Source organism: Desmodus rotundus, chromosome 3 (assembly GCF_022682495.2).
Source record: "Desmodus rotundus isolate HL8 chromosome 3, HLdesRot8A.1, whole genome shotgun sequence".
NCBI classification, from domain to species: Eukaryota; Metazoa; Chordata; class Mammalia; order Chiroptera; family Phyllostomidae; genus Desmodus; species Desmodus rotundus.
The window spans coordinates 185,666,568-185,689,256 of NC_071389.1; the positions used below are offsets into that span (position 1 = coordinate 185,666,568).

The following is a 22,689-nucleotide window of genomic DNA, read 5'->3' on the forward strand; positions in this document are numbered from 1 at the left end:
GTGAAACTATTAAAAGAAATTGGAGAGAGAGAGAATGTGTACAGAAAAAAAAAGTGATAATGTGTACAGAAATCTGGTACTCAGAACCCCAAAAAGCAGCCTGAGGAGAAGTGTTTTGAAATGCAAGCTTCAGGGCTCCTGGCTTTGTCCCATTCCCTGCTCGGGGGCACTGGGAGTGGTTCCTGGGAATCTCCAGCCTCTCCCTTTCTGTGTTTATATCATTTAGCAGGGACAGGATTGTTAATGACTAATCTGTGTCCGAGGCTCGGAGCCAAGGAAGAGATGCTGCTGGGCCGGAAGGCCGCCCCGGATCATCCACAGCTTTTGCTCGAACTCCCTCCTCCTCGCTCCGTCCTCTCCTGGATTCACCCCAACGACGCAAACTTGGTGAGCATTTGTAGAAAATTTGCCGGGATTTGGAGAGGAAGACTGGACTTGGGATCTTCCCTGGCGCCTAAAGTTCGTCTCTGACCTGAGACAATCCGAGTGAGTACCTAATTCCTCTGGGAGTGGGGTGTTTATCGATCTCATGGCAACAGAGGGGAAGTGGTCATTTAAAATTTCTCTTTAACATCAGGAAGTTGGGTTGACAAATAAATGCTAGGTTAGTAGAATTTGGTATAAAATCCTGAAAATTTAAAAAAAGGGAAAACTCTTAAAAGTAAACAAAAAGGAGCAAAAGTTAATGGGTCTAACCTGACCTTACTGAAAAACAAGTTGTTGACCTTATTGAACAGTTATTTACAAATATCTTTTGAACGTTGTGGTCGTCCCAGAGAATCACTGGAGCAGTACATTCTGGAAACGCCTCTGTTCTGATTCCATAGGCAATTTGGCTTGTATGGTGTTCTACATGTTGGTGATCTATCAAATCCTGGTGTGTGTCTGGGAACATTGCTAATGTCAGATGACTCGGAAACTAAGCATAGCACGACATTGAAGTTACACTTAATTGAAATAAAAGTTCTTCCTAGGAGAGTAGGTTTAAAAAGCTTTCTCTTTTGACTTCCATTGTAAACTCTTTTGCTGCTTTTCATTTCTCATACTAGAGCAGATGGAAATACTTAAAAAAGAGGGAAATTATTAGGAAGCACTTTATTATTAAAAGTGTCCAGTGTCTGAACCTACAGATAAGGCATCTCCTCCCATAGCGAATTAGCAGTGATGGGGTGAGCCTGGATCCTTTCTCTCGGATGAGGTTTCATTTAGAAGTGGGGGTGGTGCAGGTATGTACATGACTCATTGTGGATGCTTTCTCTGAGAAAAACACCTAGATTTAAAGAAATCTGGTGTTGCCTTAGAGCCACCTCAGGGGGATCTACAAGAGGGATCCCATGGCTGTGTGGCTCATTTGGATGGACCATCATCCCATTCACCAAAAGTTTGCAGGTTCAGTTCCTGATCAGGGCACAAGCCTGGGTTGTGGGTTTGACACTGGTTGGAGCATGCACAGGAGGCAACCAACCAATCAATGTCTCTCTCTCTGTCTCTCTCTCTGCCTCTCTCTCAAATCAATAAACATATCCTCAGGTGAGGATTAAAAAATATATTACAGGATGGATAGAGAAGGATGTTCAGGGGCCATCACTGGGTTTCTAGCTGTCATAGACACCTTCATCTTTGTCACCTCCTCCACCTCCAAAGTCTGGACCTGTGCCATTTGCACCGTGGACTTTTCTGCTTTGCTGAGAATGTTGCAATATGGCTGATGTAACTCCGAGTTAGCTGATACAGGGCAGGCCAGGGGCGACACTCTCTTGTCCTGAGACCCATCCTCAGGGCTTGCAGCTTTGTCTTCCACCACACACCTCTGCCCTTGCCTCCCAGTTGGAGATGGAAAGTAACGTAATCCTTGTTCTTCTTCTTATTTCCAAATCTCTAAGATCTGTCCAGTAGTAATGGAACACCTACTAGCTGTGAGCCCCTGAGGACTTGGGAAAGAAAAGAAATGTGTGTGCAAGAGTGTGTGTGTGGCAGAGTGACCTCTGGTTGAATCATTACTGACAGGTCACAGGCTTTCCTTAAACTGCCTGTTTTCTTCTCACAATAACCCTGCATGGAAGTTATCCTTATATTCATTTTACAGATGAGAAAACTGAGGCTCAAAGCGGACAAATAACCTGTCCATGGTCACGCATTTAGGACAAGCAGGCTCTGAATATGAGGGCAGGTCTTGCCGGCCCAAAAGTCTTTTTGTTGCTACTCTGATATTGTTGGGGGCTGGGAGAACCTGAAATCCGGGATGATGCACAGCAGGTGGGCCAGCCTGCACACAGGTCAGCATGACAGGAGTGAGTTGTTAAGCCTCAGTACAAATGTGAACACTCGTAGGGCATTTTCTAATGACTGTACCATGAGCAGGGGAAGTGGAAAGTTTTCAGCACTGTTTGCTTTAACCCTGAGGTCAGTGTAGAAGAGCTGGTTGGAGACTTCAGTTATCAGCATCTTAATTAAAGACGGCAGGAACCCGCCATGGTGCTGTGATTAGGGACATCCGAGACGAGCTCAGAACCGCTGTGGTTCACAGAGGCTGTGGGTTATCGATGCCACGAGAACACAGAAGGCTCGCGTGGTCATTAGGTGGGTAGAAAAAGGAAGGAATAAAGTGTACGCTTTTTTCTTGATAGGGAGAGTTTTCCCTTCATTTTGCTCACAGTCTAACTTTTCTCTTAAATGCTAGCAACATAGATCACAAAGGGGTGAAAAGAAAGAGGAACAATTTTCTTCCTCCTAGGTATTATTTATTGCCCCTATATTTTCTAGCCGCAGAGATGTAGCCACAAGGCAGCACTGTATGATTGTCCTTAGTCACCAAGCTGCATGGGGAGGCAAAAGTCGCCCTATATAAAAATATCCCCTCTCCCTCCCTCCTCCCTGCTCTCCCACAGCCCTCTTCTCTCTGTAACCCCTAACCCCTTTGCCCTCCACAGTGAGGTTGTTCCTCCCTCAGTTTGCACCTTGCCAATTTTGGCAATAAAGGAATGTCTGCTATTCTTTCTCTCCTCTTTGTAAATTTGTGTCAGTACAATGCTAAAATAATGCAACATAATTGTGAAGTGAAATATTGCACAGGAAATAAAATATCGCCCAGGAAAAGACCTTGCCCAGACAAGAGAGCACTGTCCCTGGTTGATACATTCTTAAGTCAAATAATTATAATAGAGTTCTGGTGACTAAAATTAGTACCCATGAATAAAAAATAAATTTTTACTAATCTTCATTTTTTAAGATAAAAATTCTAATAGAACGTTGAGATTTTGGTCCCCATTTAAAATAGATTTTGAAGGCCTTTTCCTGGTTCCAGTGACCCTGGGATAACTGGAACCCTTTATACTTTAATTAATGTCACTAGCTCAAAGAAAAGGAGAAATAGCATAGCTTTGCAGTTTCTAGTCCTGGCAGAATTGTCTCACATGGCTCTGGGAGACACTTGTCCACAGAGAAGACAGTCTTGCTGAGGGATGTTGCCGATCAGAGAAAAGCCCAGTTCTGGGGCTCAGAGCTTCCCGACCAAGCAAAGAACTATCTGCTTCCATTCCCTAGAGAGCTACTGAAGTTCTTAGTGTTGATGCCATGTCTGCACCAGCCTGCCACTTAAGGAGCAAATGCTGGCTGCAAAAGCTGTCCGTGGTCTAGTGTTAAGAGAGCAGGACAAAGTAATGTCATTCCAAAGAGGTTTTGTAGGGGATCCTTATTCTTTTGGAGTCCAGACTCTGAATCTGAGGCCATGATTGGACATCAGGGGGTCAGGAACTCTTTGATGCTGTATTAAAAATACACAGGTATATTATAGAGGATTTTTAGGGCAGTGAAACTATTCTGTATGATAGTATCATGGAAAACCCATAGAATATACAACACCAAGAGTGAACCCTGATGTAAACTATTTGGGTAATATGATGTGTCGGTGTAGGTTCCTCAGGTGCAACAAATAGTGGGAGAGGTTATACATTTGTGGGGACAGGGGGTATAAACAGCAACCCTCTCTTCCAGAGAATTTAAATGTGCCTGCTATGACATCCAACTTTGTAACTGGCCAAATGGAGAACAGCGAATGATATCCGCAATGCATTCATCTCATAAAAAAAACCACAGCCTTGTGACGAAGTCTAAAATCTCTCTGTATCTTCCCCGAAGCTATTCCCCTCTCCTCTTTCAATGTTAACACATATAAAACCACCTCTGTCTTTTCAACGGCAGCCTCCTATTTGCCACTGCAGATTGAGCACGGTGAGCTCAGCCGTTTCACGGCTGAGGATGCTGCGGTGGTTCCCCTTTGCAGCAGAAGCGGCAGTGCTGCGGGCAGTGCTGCGGTGAGCGTCCTTGTGCCCGTTGCAGACGTTTCCAGGGAAGATACCCAAGAATTAGAATTGCATTTATTGCAACATACACTGCGAAAAACTTTGCAAAAGATTAAAAGATATGCTCCCACTAGTCCAACTTTTAATATTATCAAAGTTGAACAGGTATGGCAATCTGAAAAGGGTATCTAGTTATATTATTTTGTATTTTTGTAATTAATCAGTTCTACAGGTTTTGTATGTTTATAGGCCACTTGAATTTCCCTTTTGGTAAATTTCCTTTTTATATCCTTTGCCAATTTCTTCCCCGAATTGTTTATCCTTTCTGTTTTTATTTATATGAGTTATTTATATATCGTTTGTACTATTTTTTTTGCTGTTATTTATGTTGCAAACATTTCCTCCCAGTTTCATATATTTAGCTTTGTTTATTGTGTCTTGATTGCTGTTGTCTTGACTGTAATATAGTCAAAATTATTCTTTTTCTATTTATTTCTCATTTAATAAGTCCTCAATCCCTAAGTTCATGAAGATCATAAATGTATTTCCCTATATTTCTCTCAGTAATTTCATAATTTTAAATTCTTTAATTCACCTGAGACTTATTTTCAAGATGATGCAAGACAGAAATCTTTATTCTGCGTGCCCGCCACCAGAGAAATAGCCAATTTTCCTGACATTGTTCCTTGAAAAGCCCACCCATCCTCCACTGGTTTGAACTGAATTCACTAGCTACAGCAAAGAGAACGACTTATGGTTGCTCAGAACGCACCGTGCTATCTTCCCTTCCTGTGCCTTCCCCAGGGCATGACTCCTGCATGGTCTCATGCCTGTTCCTTCAAGACGAAATTTAAAAATTAGCCTTCCATCTTCAGGCAGACTTTCCTCATCCTCCTAGTCACACCCTTGCTTAAAACCCGCCAATGACTTCCATTTAGAATAAAATCCACTCTTTACCATGGTCAACAGGCCGTATGAGAGCTGTCTACTCTTAGATGTCATGTCCTGCACTCCCCCCCACCCCCCCATCCTTGCTCACTCATCTCCAGCCTCACTGGGCTTTTGCTGTTCCTCCGGCACTCCAAGCCCTGGTCCTTAACACTTGCTGACCACTCTGCCTGGACTTATTTTTCCTCGACATGGCTTGCCCCTTCTTATTCTCCACGTCTCAGTTCAAAAGTCCACTCTTCAGAGAGCTCTTCCCAGATCACCCTCTGCAACCACATCACTGTCCCCTGTCTTCTGTATTTTCTCATTATCATCATTGGATATCTAGTATGTTTACTTATACATCATCCAGCTTTCCCAACTGAATGCATGCCCCATGAAGACAGGGGTTTTTTTTCTGCCTCATCCACCACATCAAAGCCTGATACACAGCAGAGGATTAATGAATGTTCAATGAATGGCTATCATTGCCGCGCTCCCGAAGGGATTTGCGCTTACCTCTTTCATAGCAATCCCCACACCAATTTAGTCGGGTTTTCCTTGCCTGACTTGTCCTCTGAGCGTCTTGAAGGATCATGACTTTTCTTTTCCCTTAAGAACATTCTTCTTGCCTTTGGGTTGAATCCAGGGCTTTTCCCTGAGCATGAAATGTTGATGACTAGAAAAAGATCACTTTTCTCTTGCCCTTTAGGAAAGGATTAGATAGATATTCAACACAATATATACTTTCCCATTAACAACTGGTTGCACCTAAGAAAAATGCCACCAAGGATGGTATCTGAGGGTGTGAAGACTTTGTAGGTAATCAGCACTAAAACTGATTTTTAGTTTTAACTTCTGAGAGCTGAGCATCTTCTGAGTCAGAGTCAAAGCTATTTAACTGGAATGGGGTGGTTCTGAGGTCTCTATTTGCATGTGGTTTGTGATAAATCAGAGGAGCTCCATACACCATGAACTTCCTGTGACACACAATATCTAAACAAGTAAAAACCGATAACCAGAAAGTGGGAGTCCGAGCTACCAGTCACTAAGTGTCTTATCGCATTAAAAACAAACAGCACATACCATTTCTGAAATTATTCCTGGGTCCTTAAATGAAGACTTAGGTTACAGATCATACAAATAAACATAACGTAAAATAAACATTTTGTCCCTGTTTCCACCCATGCTAAAGGCTTAAACGTTGTATCGCCAGGCTTCTTCCTTTCCTTTCTCCTTTTTGGTGTGCTGGACTCAAGTTCCTGCCTCTCCATCCCTACAGACACCATGGTGGAATGTGCCTGGTCATCCCGCTTTAGCAACAAATTTCCTGAATTTCCCTCCTCCTTGTACTACTTACCCTCCCTGTTCCACTTTTTCATTAGGGCAATCTTCTTGAAGATACTGGGTTGGCCAAAAAGGCCGTATGCTTTTTTTCCGTAAAATAAAAAGACACATCGTAGTGGTATTTTGGTAAAGGAAACAGGTGATGGAGCTGGAAGAAGGACCTGTTTTCCAGTGTACCATTTGAACTGCTTACTGTGTGCTTCTGTCGCCATTTTAAAAATTCGTGTTTCCTTTTTTTTTTTAAGCCCCTTCGGGAATCATAACCCTAACAAATCTGACTTGTGCAGACTGCCACCTGTCTAGCTTCTGGAGGGCTCTGCTGTTAGTTCTTGGGGGACATGCACATAGTGGGTCTCCAACCAGGGGTAATAAATAACTCAAATGTTACAGAATTAGGGGAATCGGACTTTTGTTTGGGTAAGGGTGATAAATCCTGTCCTTTGTGCCAATAGGAGAATGAAATTCAGGAAGAACATGAATGTCAGGGAATTTGGTGGAACTAAAAAACCAAAAAACAAAAAATACAAATCCTTTAATTGAGGTAACATTTCTCTAGGGTCTATTGTGTGTCAGGTACTGGAATTGAAGATGCCAAGCTGATATGAATATATAGAGGAAAATACAGTATAAGAATCCAAAATGAAGATGATTGTACCTGGAAAATACCAGGGCTCTGATGTGCCGTGTTAAGTATAGGGAGCTTGATGAACATGACTAAAAGTCAAAAAAGACAAATATGGGGAAAAGTTAGCATGGAGGGAAATCTAAGAGTCAGAGAACTGAAATCTCCTGTTTTTTAAAGACCAGAGCAACTGGGTCTTCAGGTAAAGGGGAATTTTCTAGCACAAAAGTAGGAGAAACTCAATAAGGAACAAGAGTTGTGTAAATTTTGAGAGACTTTTCAATCCACTTATACAACATGCAGACACACATATAATTATACATAGTTCAGGTGTCTAAATATATACACATTGAGCTGGTCGAGATGGAGATGCAGGTAAACACGCTTCGCCTTCATGCACAACTATAGCAAAAAACACAAGAAGACTACAAAACAAATATCACCTAGAACTGTCAGAAAATTGAGCTGTGTGGAAGTCTGACAACCAAGGGTTTAAAGAAGCCACATTCATCCAGATGGGTAGGAGGGGCGGAGATGCAGAGAGACACAGAGAGGCGTCCAGACATGCGTAGAAAGTGAAGAGGTGGAGATGTGCAGACAGGCATGGAGACAGAGAGTGGTGCAGAGGAACACAGAGATAGGGATGGGCAGTCCCACATCCACCTGTGGTGGATAAAAAATGGGAGGGATGTCTTGGGAGTGAGAGATCCCAGCCCCCCCAGCCCAGACCACCCAGCCCATGGTTCCAGTGCCAGGAAGATAAGTCCCCATAACTTCTGGCTATAAAAACCAATGAGGGCTGAGGTGGCGTAAGAAACTGCAAGATTCTCAAGAGACTCATCTTAAATGGTCCCCCATGGACTTAGGACTGATGGAGACTTACTCCCTCTAGTGTTCAGCACCAGGGCAGCAGCTGGAAGGGCACCACTGGCATATGGGGAGAGGGTGAAGTATGAGTATCAGGAGACAGCAAAACTCCAGAGGCCAGGCAGCAGTATTGTCCCCTCTGCAAGTCCCCCCCCCCCGGCCCCCACACAGAGCAACAGAGCTGTGACATGGGTTGCCTCACCCTGGCAATTTCCTAAGGCCTCACCCCATACAACTTAACAGGTGCCCTTTTCTAAAATAGGCCACACTACTATGACAGGAAGTCAAAGCAGCTCTACCCAATACACAGAAATACAGGGAGGCTGCCCAAATAAGGAGACAAATATGGCCCAAATGAAAGAACAGAACAAAACTTCAGAAAAAGAACTAAATGAAATGGAGATAAGCTACCTATCAGATGCACAGTTCAAAACACTGATTATCAGAATGCTCCAGGAACCCATTGGGTACTTCAATGGCATAAAGAAAGACCCAGCAGAAATGAAGGTTACACTAAGTGAAATAAGAAAAATCTACAGGGAACCAACAGTGGAGGGGATGAAGCTGAGAATCCAATCAATGATTGGAACACAAGGAAGGAAAAAAAAATTGGTACAGCAGGAAGAAAAAATTATTTTAAAAAAACAAGCATACGTTTAGGAACCTCTGGGACATTTTTCAACATACCAATATCTGAATCATAAGGGTGCCAGAAGGAGGAGAGGAAGAACAAGAAATTGAAAACTTATTTGAAAAAAATAATGAAAGAAAGCTTCCCTAATTTGGTGAAGAAAATAGACACACAAGTCTAGGAAACACAGAGAATCCCAACCAGATTGGACCCAAAGAGGACCACACCATGACACATCATAATTAAAATGCTAAAAGTTAAAGATAAAATCTTAAAAGCAGCAAGAGAAAAGCAGACAGTTACCTACAAAGGAGTTCCCTTAACACTATCAGCTGATTTCTCAAAAGAAACTTTGCAGGCTAGAGGGACTGGCAAGAAGTATTCAGAGTGATAAAAAGCAGGGACCTACAACCAAGATTGCTCTACCCAGCAAAGCTGTCATTTAGAACAGGAGGGCAGATGAAGTGCTTCCCAGACGAAGTAAAACTAAAGGAGTTCATCTTCACCAAGCCCTTATATGCTATGCTAAAGGGAATTATATAAGAAAAAGATCAAAACTATGAACATTAAAATGGCTATAAATTCACAACTATCAATAATTGAATCCAAGGAACAAACTAAGCAAACCAGCAGAACAGCAACAGGATCATAGATATGGAGATGATTTGGAGGGTTATCAGTTGGGAGGGGGAAGGGGAGAAAGGTGCAGGGATTAAAAGTCTTCCTCCCTGCAAGTATTTCCGGAGTGCTTTGGGGTCTCCTCATGTTTCTTCATAATCCAGTCTGCTCTGGCCAGTTATTCTGCTACTTTCTGTGTGCAATGGAGAGAGCAGGACCCAACCAGTGGTCACAGCTCCTCTGCTGGACATTCTCATTGGTTATGGTGATACCTCAGCAGCCACAATCTGTGAAATCTGGGGCTGTTTCACAATTGCCCCAGAATGGCCCTGAATCCTGTTGGGGTCAAAGTTCCATTGTGACATGTGGCAGAGTTGTTGGAGGGTGAGGCTAGAGTTGAAATGAGCTTTCTCTCCTACTTACTGTGTTCTGTTAGAAAGGTCTTTCTTACACTTCAATGTGACCAACCTTCATTTTTATTTTTAACTTTGTCCCTTTTCACACCAGTGTGGCAAGAAGACCTCTTGACTCTAGTACAGGTCGGTCAAACACTGTGCTACATTGAGAATTACACATTCCTCTGGTGATGGTGGCTTTGCTTTGGGGTGAAGGTCATGCTTCCTGGCTCCCTCTGACTTTAGAATGAGTTTTCTTCCAATGAGTCCTTTGGCTTAGTGGACAGTAGACTTTGGTAGGCCCATGCCATGCTATTTGTTCCCCACAGTGGACACAGTTTGTATCCTTTCACAGGAGATTCTCTCTTTTTACAAATTCTTCAGCCCCTTTGGTGTGTTCTCACCAATTCAGATGTGCCCTGTAGGGTATTGCCATCATAACGAAATGTCTACAGGTAGGATAGATCTTACAATTGTTTAACTAGACAGTTTAATGTCGTCATTAAAAATATGGGTTCTTCAATATCAGTGAACAAACAAAACAGAAATAGACTCACAGATACAGAGAACAGACTGATGTTGGCTGGAGGTGAGGGGGATTGAGAAGTAGAGATTCGTAGTTACAACAGTCATGGGAATCTAAAACACGGCATAGGGAATAGAGTCAATAATACTATAATAACAGGATGCTGCCAGTTGGGTCCTGGAAACATCGGGGGAATGATCTGTGGAGTATGTGGGTGTCTAAGTACATGTTCCTATGCTACACCACGGAAACTGCTGCAAACTAATACTGAACGTAAGCGGTAGTTGAAGAAAATTTCAAGCAAAATAAAAACTGCCCTTGAAACCACAGCCTCCCTCAGGTGCTCTGTTATCGTGACTCCTTTTCACACCTGACCTCTCCGTTGGAGCACCTAATCTTCATCTTCCTCAACAGCTTCGAGTACACTGTGTAACTGTCTGTGTATTTGTGTGATTATTTTCTAATGTCTCTATTCCTCACTGAGCTTGATGTCATAGATCATGGGTGCTTTTCCCCTTTCATCATTTTATTTCCAAAGATGCAGCGCAGAGCTTAGTGCTGAGTAAGTCCTCAGCAAATGTATTTTGAAAGCATGAATTGGTGAATGAGTGCGGCAAGCATGGTTTGGTGGACCGCCTCGCCGGCAGCCACTTCTGCTACCCGCCTCTGCTGGAACCGGATCGTTTCGCTGAGTGAGAGAGAGAGAGACACACAAATAGTAGGACAGTTCTAATGTAATCAATGTTAGTCCAATAACCCCCCCCCCATATTCTCTTCCTGAGTAGAAAATATAAATATTTATATATTTGTAAACAAAGTGATTTCCTTGTGGAGATAGGATAAAAAGGGTTGAAAATCACCCTCAGAAAACAGCCTTGGAAAGGAGGTTCTGACAGCACATATTTTTATTATTTGACCTTTCAAATTACTTCTTCAGGCAGGTAGAAGACATATCGGAAGGAAGAAAAGAGGGAAGGAAGAAGACCTAGAGATAAACTGAAAGTGAGCACTACTGCTCTTGGGTTCTTGGACAAGTGCTGTACATCTCAGGATGAAACTTCAGACACTGTGGTGAGATTTACCATTATTTTTTCTGTTTATCATAACTTCTTTTTATCCCAGAGAAATAAAGGGCCAAGGTAGACCATGAGAGCAAAAATTAAAATCCCTTAAGTTCTCCCTAAAAGGCAAAGATAAAGATCTTGGGGAAATACTTCTGAATTTTTGATTTGATGACATAGTGCCTACTCAACTTAAGAAAATTCCAGTAGAAAGTCGTCTTAAATTTTGTGTCTGGGCAAAAAACTGTTCAATTTCAGAATGAAATTTAAGATATTAAATCATTGATTCGAGGCCTTTATACTTGTCTCTGTTTTTTCTGTGTGTAAAAGAAATAAAGACAACCAAAATGTCATCACGCTTTGCCCAAATTTCCCAAGTGTTGAAATTTAAGTGAGAATATAGGATGTTTTCCTAGATAAATTAGAGAGTACCTCTTCCAAAAGCACATGCCTGGACATGTGTATGTTCAAATTAGGTGTAAAAATGATAAATACTGACGGCAAATACATACAGAAAGGCCTTGGCAAATGTCAAAAGGGAGCCTTTCACTGTTTTATGAGTTAGTTTGCACTCTCCCTCCCCCTCTCTCTTAACTATCTTCCTCCCCTTTCCAAACCCTCTATTTCTTTATTTGCCTTTCAGGTTGTTTCTTTGAAGACCACAATAACAAAGGTGCATTCTCAAATAGAAAAGTTTGGATGGGATCAAAAATGAATCTCATCCAACACTCTCACTTACCTGCCACGGATGAATTTTCTTTCTCTGATCATTTGTTTGGTAAGTCGCCAAGTTCATTTAAATCTATCAATATATACAACGAACCACAGTTTGGAAATGCATGAGAAAAAAACTGAGATGATGAGTGCAACAAAGAGTCTAGAAAATGTTTTTGTTCCTTCTAAGTCCTCAGTAAACGCTAGCTGCTGTGCAAGGATAGAGGCAGATAGAACCTCGGATTCACTGAACTTCATGGTCCTCTCCTTTATAGACGAGAACAGCAAGGCTTGCCCAAGGCCGCGAGGCTAGATAATTAACAGAGCTGGGAGTAGAAACAAATTCCTGTTCTAGGGCTGCGTCTGATCTTATTGCAGCATGTACTAAATTATGAAATATTGATTCCTACGGTTTAATATTATACCCATTAAAGGCTGAGGTTACTTAGGTTATAGCTCTGCAATAGGTTTTCTACCCACCATCCTTCTGGTGCTGGGGGATATATGGCACTGTGCCAGGATTAGTCATTGAAACTGGCAGGAGGACAAATTGTACTAAGTTGTTTCCAGTAGATCTGTAACTAGATAGCACCATAAAATAATATATTGCTCCACTTTATGTATTTATGGAAAAAATCTCATTATAAACAGTTTTAATTGGGAATATCAGAAAAGAGTCGTCAGAGGTAAATTTTGGATGGGACAGGGAAGCTTTGTGCCACTCTTACAATAATTCCCTTTTGCATAGTAGCCGTATTAGGAGAGCTTGGCCCTGACCAGTGTGGCTCAGTTGGTTGGGCTTCGTCCCTCAAAACAAAAGGTAACCAGCTCAATTCCCAGGCAGAGCACATGCCTGGGTTGTGGCCCAGTCCCCAGCTGGAGGCATGTGAGAGACAACCAATTGATGTTTCTCTCTCACACCGATGTTTCTCTCCTCTTTCTCCCTCCTTTCCCCTCTCTCTAAACATGAATGAATAAAATATATTTTTCAAAAATTTTATGTATTTATTTTTGGAGAGAGAGGAAGGGAAGGAGAAACAGGGAGAGAAACAGCAATGTGTGGTTGCCTCTCACGCACCCCCTACTGAGGACCAGGCCAGCAACCTAGGGATGTGCCCTGACTGGGAATTGAACTGGTGACCCTTTGGTTCGAAGGCCCATGCTCAATCTACTGAGCTACACCAGCTAGGGCTGCATAAAATATTTTTTAAAAAGAGAGAGCGCTTGAATGCTCCCAGTTATTCACTCTACATTAATATAGGGACCATGGTAGATAATGACAATGAAAATGCAAACACCTGAAATTCCACAAGAGTCAGTGTTTGAAGGCACAATCCCCTATTTGATTGCAGACGTCCCTGGGAGATGTTAATAGCTTATCCTATTGCATACGATTCATTAGCACCTTAGTGTATAATGGTTCATCAGGTCCTTCCAAGGGGAGGTCATCATTTGTGTTACCTGTTTATGTGTCTACCTGCCCCCAAAGAGTATAAGAGCATTTAAGGGCAGTGATGATATTGTATTAATCCTAGCTTGCACCTGATAAATAAGAATCAAGTCATAAATAATAGAAGGGAAGGAGAAAAGAGGTTAAGGAAAACAAGAGATGCTTATCGGTGACTCAGAGAGACCAAAGGCGTCAGTAATTATTTATGGAATGCCAGTTCTTGGACATAGCAGCTGCATCTCGCTTCTTCCATTTGCCCTTTCCTCGTCCTGTGGGTGCATTCTAGGCCCGCGGGCCCCCTGCCTCCGTGTCCAGCTACTTGACCATTTGCTGCTGTCTATCCTGCACATCCTTAAAGTAACCAGTGTCTAGACATCTTTATAATTTTTGCTCTACCAGTCAGGATGCACAGGATAATTAAGACTATAGGTACATATCAGAGACTAAGGAAAATTCCACTTAAGGTTTTTTTCCCATATTATTGTAAAAGTCCATATTCTGCTCTGAAATTTTACGATTGTGTGTTAAGATCTCTGAGCAAGGGCATCAGGTTGAAGGCTGACCTCAGCGGCGTGCGGTGAAACGATGTGGGTAGGGACAGAAACAGTGGGGAAGGTGTTGTCAAGTGAGAAGCATCAGAAAGTGATTGCTGAGGAAGCGCCGTGACTCGTGCGTCCAGTGTGCTTTTTCTCTCCTGTCTGCTTTGCTGGACCACGTTCTCATCCAGCTCCCTAACACTTCACTTAAGGCTGCTGAGACTAGATAGCCCACGTTGCATAAGCCATGATGCACAGCTGTTCTTCCCGGCTGGAGCAGCTTCTTCAAATCTTCGTTTGGTCCCCTCTCCTGGTAAACTAATCTGAACCGTGTGTGACCAAGCGGGGCTCCTTTCCCTTTTCCCCATTAAGTTCTAGAGCCGGGGCTAAGCACTTTTCCCCCACATCTCTTTTCCCCAGGGTCTCCGTCTCACTCTGTTCTACATGCTTGAGCTAAGGTATGCCAAATTAGGGGGTGAAGACTTGCATTTTTATCTCTCTGTTCCTCCTGTTCATCTTCTGTGTGCTGGTGACACTGATGGAGTCTGTGGACCTCCCACCCAGAGCTTAGGATACAGATCACCAGGGAAAAGACTGTGGCCATGGATGAGTAACCCACAGTGCCTCTCCCATCACTCTTGGATCTTAAAATATAGCAAAAATTCAGAAGTGGTAACTCATGGGCTCAACCAGCCAGAGAGCTAAACTAAACTCTTGTCCAATGGTCTAACTGTGTAATCAAAATCAGTAGTCACATTGTTACAACAAGGGCAAGTGAAGTTTGTGGACAGCTGTCATTTCTTCCATCTAAATGTTGAACGCTGACTATGTGTGGGGGATGTAATAAAGCAGGAAACAAGACAGGCAGGCTCCTAGTGGAGGGTAGACTCACAGGAAACAAGCAAATAAATAAACAAGATAACATCAGGCAGCGGTAAGAGCTATCAAAACAACAAACCAGGGTGATGTCACAGTAACCCGAAGAATGGGGCTGCTCTCAACGTCATGGTCAGACAAGGGCTGTGGGGAGTTAACAAGCTGAGCCGAGACTGAAAGACAAGCTAAGGAGAACATTCCAGGCGGAGGAAATAGCAAATGCAGAGGCCCAAAATCTAGAATGGACTTGGAAGGGTCTTTTCACTCTTATTTAGGGCGGTTGAAGGAAGAGTCTAGAGAATGGGCTCTGGACCCTGCATGTCCCTGAACCAGCACTTGTAAGAGGAGATTATTAGACTTGGCATTCTATGGCCGTTGTCCATAGATGGTTACCCTGAAAAGCAGAGTCTGAAACCAGGACTTGTGTGTAGGCGGTTTATGTGAGAGGTGTACTCAGAGGGCAGGTGCGAAGGACTGGGGCTTTGAGAGAAGAGAGGAGGGAAAACCGCTGTGAGTTGAGTTATGAAGATCACTGCCGTGGGCAAGGAAGGCTTTTTCCTCTGGGAGCAGCCTGGGGAATTGTCCACTGAGGGCCTGGGGAGGGGGCACTTACTAACTGACCTCTGGCTCCAGTCGGTTGAGGGTAGCCCCTGGGGACATGAACTCCCCAGCACTTCTGGGCTGTGCTTTTGCCACTCCCGTTGAAACAAGGCCAGGTAGTCTCTGGAGGTGTTAAAGGAGTTTGGGACAGAAAACAAAGAGATGTGTGGCATGTTCTTAAAATGACAGGCTGTCAACACGAGGTGAGTCTGTCAACATGATAGGTACTGAAGCTCCACGTGAAATGAGAAGCTAAGCCAAAAGCATGCGACACCAGATGGGCCTGTCACACTGAATAATGGGATTCTACACCACCCTGTGCCCTCACCCCAATAATTGGAATGCTCACAGGAAGGCTAAGATTGGGGGAGGGTGCAGACTTGCTCTATCGTTCTGTTTTCTTAGGCTTGTCCTTGTAGGAAAGAAGGAAAGAAGCTTGGGCAGAATGGAATTTTAAACATGGGGCTGGAATCACCTCGTGAGGGCCTTTAACGTATCAGGCTGCCACAAATCCGGATGGGAATCTAGCTCATCAGTAACTCAATCCACACACAGGCCTCCGAATGGAAGGACATGGTGACCTAAGAGAGTTAAGTCTCCTTCCCTTTGGGAGATCCTGCAAGCCAGGAAACTTGGTCAAAGATTAATTCAGTGGATTAAGAAAGACTCTGCTGGTGAATGAAGAAGACATGATCTTTACGTAATTAGCACATAATAAAAGGTAATAATGACAAAGTCCACAGCTCCTTATGGTTTGACATAGTGAGTAGGGTAGGAGGTAGCATGTTAATTAAAATCTATGTATTCTTTTAGCAAACTGTGGTTTAAGAACTCAAAAAAATAACAAAAACCAATCACAGAATTTCAGACTAAGTAGAAGAGCATTCTAATAATAGCACAGAGTAAGCAAGAGATAGTACAGTCTCTCACCAAATGCTCTCAGTGCAGCGAGTGCCGCTCACTCGGCTCAGTGACACTGGGACAAGGTCACAGAATGTAGCTGAAAATAAGCAATGAAATTGAGAGAAGTAAAGTCTCAGAGGCGACTGAGACTCTCTGAACTTTAGTTTTTTCTCCGCTATAAAGTGCGGATAATAATGACATCCCCTTTCCAGCTTTTTGGGAGGACTGAATGGCTGTGTGGGAAAGTGTTCTGGAAACTTGAAGGCATCATAAAACAGTATCATTAGTTCAGGGCTTGATATGGAGTTGTTATTATTTAAATTATTAAAATGATAAACACCACTCTGCTCATTAAAAGGCGGAAGTTCTGTTTATCTTCACACTGTTGAGTGCAAAGACTTTTCAAGGAGCCAACAAAAATCAACATTGTGGAAATACATTTCGGGGTGCTCTCAGGAAAGAAACGCATGCCCTCATTTCGGCACTATGGCATTGCTAACAGCTGCGACACCCGCGTTTTTATATTGGTCTGTTACTGTGTCTAACAGTCGTTGTAATAAAGCCCATTCCAAATGAGGCCCAGCCAGCGGCAGGAGGCACGTCCTGTGTAATTCTGTTCACTCAGATTCCATTTCCCTTAGCTCTTTTTCATCACTTTACGCTTCTGTCAGCTCTTTAGGCCTGTTTTCTCTGGGTAGCTTTATTTTTATCAGAATATGGTTCTTGCCTTTTTGCTTAAATTAAAAGAACATTTCCAGTGTTACAGAGTCAGCCAGATGTTTTAAAATACAATTAAAGGTCTTGAGATGCAGTTTTGTGGAGTATTCCTGACATTTGAGTTCAGACATTTGTTCATCGCACTGAGTTTAACTCAGGTGAACATGGTCCTTAGTCAGTGGGTGAATCAAAGCTGAAAGTTTGCAGAACATGGAAATATACCATAAAAATGGAGTTTTGTTTGAGCATAATTTAAATATTTCGTATCTGCATCTCTTCCACAAATTTAAGCAGTCTCCAAGATTTTTGTTAATTCACCACGGCTTTGATTTTTGGTCTCCCAGGCATCTTAGATCTGGTGTTTTAGTTAGTGAAGTTAAGAAATGGGTAAAAGAAAAGAATGATCTAAAAAGCATTTCTTTATTTAAAATATATTAATGCCTTTTTAAGAACAGGCATACATAGCTTGTAAAAGGCATGCAGCGAGGCAAAGAATGATAGACAAGGTGGCCTGCAGGGGGGCGGATCCGTGTCATCCAGGGCACAGCTCTTAACTCTACAGGTTAACACGAATCTCAGGGGCTCGTAGAAGAACTGAGCTGAGAAAGGTTGACCATAAAATAAGATTGCAGATTCATACCTTTACAGTGATCAAAAGAATTGTGATCATGCCAACAGCTAACAATTCTTGAGTGCTTTCTACATGTCAGGCATCATGCTGAGTGCATTTTAGATTTCTAAGCAGACAGACTTCCCACATTCAATCCCATCTGCCATTGACTAGGATGTGGTTTTAGGCAAATTCGTTAACTTTGTTCAAGATACTTACTTACTGCCTTACTTATTACAGTTCTCAGAAGAATGCCTGGCATATCATAAGTACTCTACTAACTATTTGCCACTAATATTAATTTTACAACTCTCCTATAAGGTAGATCCCCTTACTGTTCCCATCTACTGGTAAGAAAGTGGAGATTTAAATGTGTTAAATAATCTGCTTAAGATTCCTTAGACAGTAAGTGGGGAACCAAAATGGGATCAGGACAAGAATCAGAATTGCATGAGGAAGGATCCGGGCTAAGAGTATCCCTGTTCACTGCAGTGGAGAAAGGCTTTCCAAGAAGATTGTACCATCCCAAGTCTGTTGGCCAAGTCCTGTCTCAAGGATAGTTCTCAGAAGAGCATTGCCCACATATATCCGGGAGTTTCCTTTTTTATAGCTTCATAGCCGGTGCCCCACTTGCCCTGACTGGTGTCATTCACGTGGCTCCCAAGGACCGCCTGTGACCACGCTGTGTGGCAGAGCTTTCTGTGGTGGTGCAGATGTTCCAGACCTACTTTGCTCAGTGCAGTAGCCGCTATCCACATGTAGCTGCAGAACACGTAACATGTGACTAGCGTGACTGAGAAATTGGTTCTAATTTACTTAATTTAAATTAATTTAAGTAGCCATATATGCCTAGTGGGTACTCTTTCAGACATTACAGAACTGCAGGGGGAAAATGTACCATATTTTTATGTTTTAACCATTTATACGTATTTATTCCAAGCTGTGGTACAAAGCAGGTGCCTTGCGATAATGCTATTCACTTGGATGTTTGATTTTTAATGGAATGTATTGAGGCGACACTGGTTAACACAATTTTACAGGTCTCAGGTGCACACGTCTGTAACGCAGCATCTGTATATTGCATTGCGTGTTCACCATCCTGAGTCCAGTCTCATCACCGCTCATCCCCCCCCCCCCCCGACTCTCTTCCACCACCCCCCATAGAAAAGGGTATTTTTAGAACAAATAACACGAGGCAGTTGGTCGTCACTGAGAGAAACATAGAGATCCAATTAGTCTAATTATGAGAACATCTTGTGTGGATTTCATTCAGCAATGAAGTTTTCTTAGATTAGCTAAATTATCCTGCTCATGTTTCTTTTTTTTTAGTATAGAAGTTTCTGAGGGCAACAGACAGACTGATTTGTTTGACCTGTGAAAAACTGAGCACAGAATTCTTGAAATAGAAAATTCAGAGGTAGTTTGCCCCAGTTCACATCCTATGGGTAGCTCCTGTCCCGAAGGAGGCAAGGGTAGCTCAGACTGTGAGGAGAGGGACGTGAGGTCAGAAGTAAATAGGATTGAGAGCAGCTTAGCCAATGGAAACACTTGACTGAGCAATTCAAATTGAAATACGCCCATGGGCCATTACTCTTCTTGGCAATTAGGACAAGTGTGCCTTAGTTTTTTAGCCACAGGGTTTTGAGTCAGAAGACCTTAGTTAAAGTTTAAGTCTTATCCCTTAATAACTGGGTGACTGTAGACAGCTCATTGAACTTCTCTGAGTTGCTTTTCTGAGTCTGTAAAATAAGATAGAGAGAGTCGGTATCCTAAATAACCGCTTCCTCAAAGGGTGCAGGTAAGGACCGGGTGAGATAATGCATGTGAAACAACACTAACCTTCTATGGGCTGTAGATACATCTTAGCAATGATTATTACATTTATGTAGGTCATGTTTGCCTTTTAAAACTGCTTTGATATTTATTATGTCATTTTATCTTCATGAAAAGTCTATGAGGGAAGTAGGGCAGGAATTATCTATGTTTTACCATCTGCTGATATATACAAATGTGGCCCACAGAAGCTGAGAGACCGGCCTAAGGTTACACAGTGCATATGCTTGCATTATGCCTGAGCTCAACCCTGGGCCTACTGAGTCCTATTCTAAAGTCCTCTCTTCCAAAAATAATCCATAGGCACCAGCTAGACATATACCAGTTATGCTGCAGAAATTACTCCTACTCGATATGCTAGCTACCCTAAAACATGAGTCCAAAGCTGAGTAATCACAGTATCAATATAATGATGGGTATCCACCCATTGTGCTGAGCATTTTTAAATATTATTTTGTTTATTTTTCCTAATAATTCTCTGAGATTGTCTGATTATTAGGAAACTGAGGCAGAAAATGGTTCAGGAATTTGTCCACAGTCCACAGAGCTAGTTAATAACAGGGGAGCCTGAATGTATTAATTTGATGAAGCTGCCACAGCCCTGGCCACAGTTGGTTGGGGCAGCATCCCGTAAACTGAAGGGTTGTGAGTTCAAATGCTGGTCAGGACACTTGTCTAGGTTGCAGGTTCAGTCCCCAGTCGGGGTGCATATGAGAGGCAACCTATTGAGGTTTCTCTCTCACATCGATGTTTCTCTGCCTCTCTCCCTTCCTCCCTCTCTCTGTAAAATCAGTAGTGTGTCCTCAGGTGTAGATAAAAGAAAAGCTACTGTAATGAAATACCACATACTGGGTGGCTTAAACAACAGAAATGTATTGTTTCATTATACTGGAGGCAAGGAGTCCAAAATGCAGGTGCTGGCACGGTTGGTTCCTTCTGACGGCTGTGAGGGAAGAGTCTGTTCCTGGCTTTGGAGAGCCTTGGAGAGCATTGACTTGTGACTGTTTTCATCTTTGTGTCTCTTCACAATGTCTTCTCTCCACGTGTGTCTTTCCCTGGCCCAAAATTCCATTAGTATAAGGACCCCAGTCCTATGGGATTAGGAACCAACCTAATGACCTCATTTTAACTTGATCACCTCTATAAAGACCCTGTCTCCAAATAAGATCACCTGCTGGGGTACTGGGGTTAGAACTTCAACATATTAATTTGGGGGGAACACAATTCCACCATAACACTGGATAGAAACCCGGATCAAGAGGCCTCACCCTGTGAAGCATTGTGCCTTCATGCCTCCTGTTGTTACAGAACTATTCCATTCTGTAGCCTTTCCATAGGGACAAATTTTAAGACCTGGAGCGTGGCACTTGATTCCCCAAATCCACTTTTAGAGCAATGGAACAGAAATATGCCCTGTAAAATTTCTTAACGTGGAAAGTGTTCCCCCAAAATGTTTATCTAAGAGACTGGTTTCCAGCTTACTAGGCAATTTGGCATCGAGGTTTTCTCATAAACATTTACAAATATTCTGCTCAGTAATGAAGTTAATCAGTAAGCCACACAACCTCTGGCCTCTGTCACTCCTTCCCTAGTCTCATTTTCAGTTGCCGGGAATAAGGTAAGAATGGTAATGCAGTTTCAGGAGTTAGAAAATCCCGCTCAGATTAGTCCTTGCCACAGCTGCACCCCGTCAGGGTTCATCATGGACATGATGGGCCTGAAGCCTGCTAAAGGTAGGACACTGCTCCTAGCTTCTCTCGGTCGGGCTTCTGCAGCTGGCCTGAGGGAAGGGGGGAGACTTGGGTTTGAGATGACGGTAACAGATCTCTATCAGAGATGGCCTGGTCAGAACCAAAAGACCAGAGTGAGAAGTGGGGGTAGGTGATTTTTATAGGCCTCCAGGTGGGTATTTCACTGAGATGAAACCTAAGTATGTTTTTCCTAAAATTCTTCGTTAGGTATTATATAAAATTAGCACCATCGTTTCAAGTGAAACACTAGGCAGTTCTAACCTGAATGTTTGTGGACCCTTGAAATGACATTGTAAAGTGTATTATTTAATGCAGTGTTTTAAAAATGGCAAGTCTCAGATCCCAGAGGCTCATGAAATCTGTTTCGTGGCTTGTCACCAGCATTACAAACTGGAATAGAACAGAAGTGAAGAGTAGAGCGGAGTAGAACAGAAATCCCAGCGTGCACCTCAAGGAGTAAAGATCAACGCTGCTTCATAGAAATTTTGTTTCAGTGACTTACGTGTAAGTGCGTACAGGGGTAGAGACACAGAAGGTATATTTCAGACTGTGGGTTGTGGGGAGAAAAACAAAAAGAGATTAAAGAACCCTTATTTTCTGAACTATTTTCACAGCCTATCTCTCCTAATAGTCTGGAAAACCAAATGAACAACGAGTTCAGCTTTAGGCCTAAGCTATTTTTTCTGAAGCAAAACATGGATTATAATTAAAACATAGGGTTAGAATGAAGACAGTATATTTTGTCTGTTTTAATATTCTTCTCAAAATAGCATCTTCCCTTTTAAATTTCCAGCTAAGAGAGAAACTCTAGCCATTTTTACAATAATTAGAACATTGAACATACTGTGACCACAGACCTGGCAGCATACTGGTTTGTTTAAATGTGATGTAAAAAGGGACTGATGGACGTGGACGGCAGTGTGGTGATTGCTGGGGGTGGGGGTTAAAGGGACTCCATGGTAATGGAAAAAATACAATAAAGATGAAAATTTTAAAAGTGACTATTTAGAAATGGAAATTAGTTCAAAGGCTGGGGAAGTAAATTTCTTATTATTTCCATTTAACATTTATTAAACAGTTACACTGTGTCAGGCTTTGTGTAAGGTGCCAGGACTCAAAAAGGGAATGTGATATGGTATGATACTGCGGAGAGTTCCCAGACTAACCACCACAATAACAAAAATGTACTGAACATTAACGCTGTGTCAGGCACCGTGCAGTTTACGTTCTTTGTCTGCCTATGTCTTCACTGAAACCTCTCGTCTAGGTACTATATTGTTCCAACTTTGTAGAGGACAGAAGGTTAAAGGGGTGCAATGTCTTTAGCACGTTCATACATCTACCAAGTTGTGGTGAATGGCATCCAGAGTTGTCCATGAGATAGGACCCTTGTAACCAGTACAT

General features: G+C 42.6%; 1 protein-coding gene across 10 annotated transcripts in view; it reads left to right on the forward strand.

Moving 5' to 3' along the window:
- The first annotated feature begins 228 nt into the window (after window positions 1-228).
- NR1H4 (nuclear receptor subfamily 1 group H member 4) overlaps window positions 229-22,689 on the forward strand; it is a 66,709-nt gene continuing 44,248 nt past the window's right edge. For 4 of the 10 annotated variants that reach the window (XM_045187223.2, XM_024579352.3, XM_024579353.3 and 1 more), the window contains exon 1: window positions 21,137-21,267. In XM_045187223.2, the coding sequence (XP_045043158.1) occupies window positions 21,159-21,267 (109 nt within the window). In that variant the 5' untranslated portion in view covers window positions 21,137-21,158. Of the gene's footprint in view, window positions 487-11,171; window positions 11,306-11,938; window positions 12,074-21,136; window positions 21,268-21,666; window positions 21,790-22,689 lie in introns of those variants that run through there. The other 6 variants (XM_045187224.2, XM_045187225.3, XM_024579354.4 and 3 more) reach the window with 6 other exon arrangements.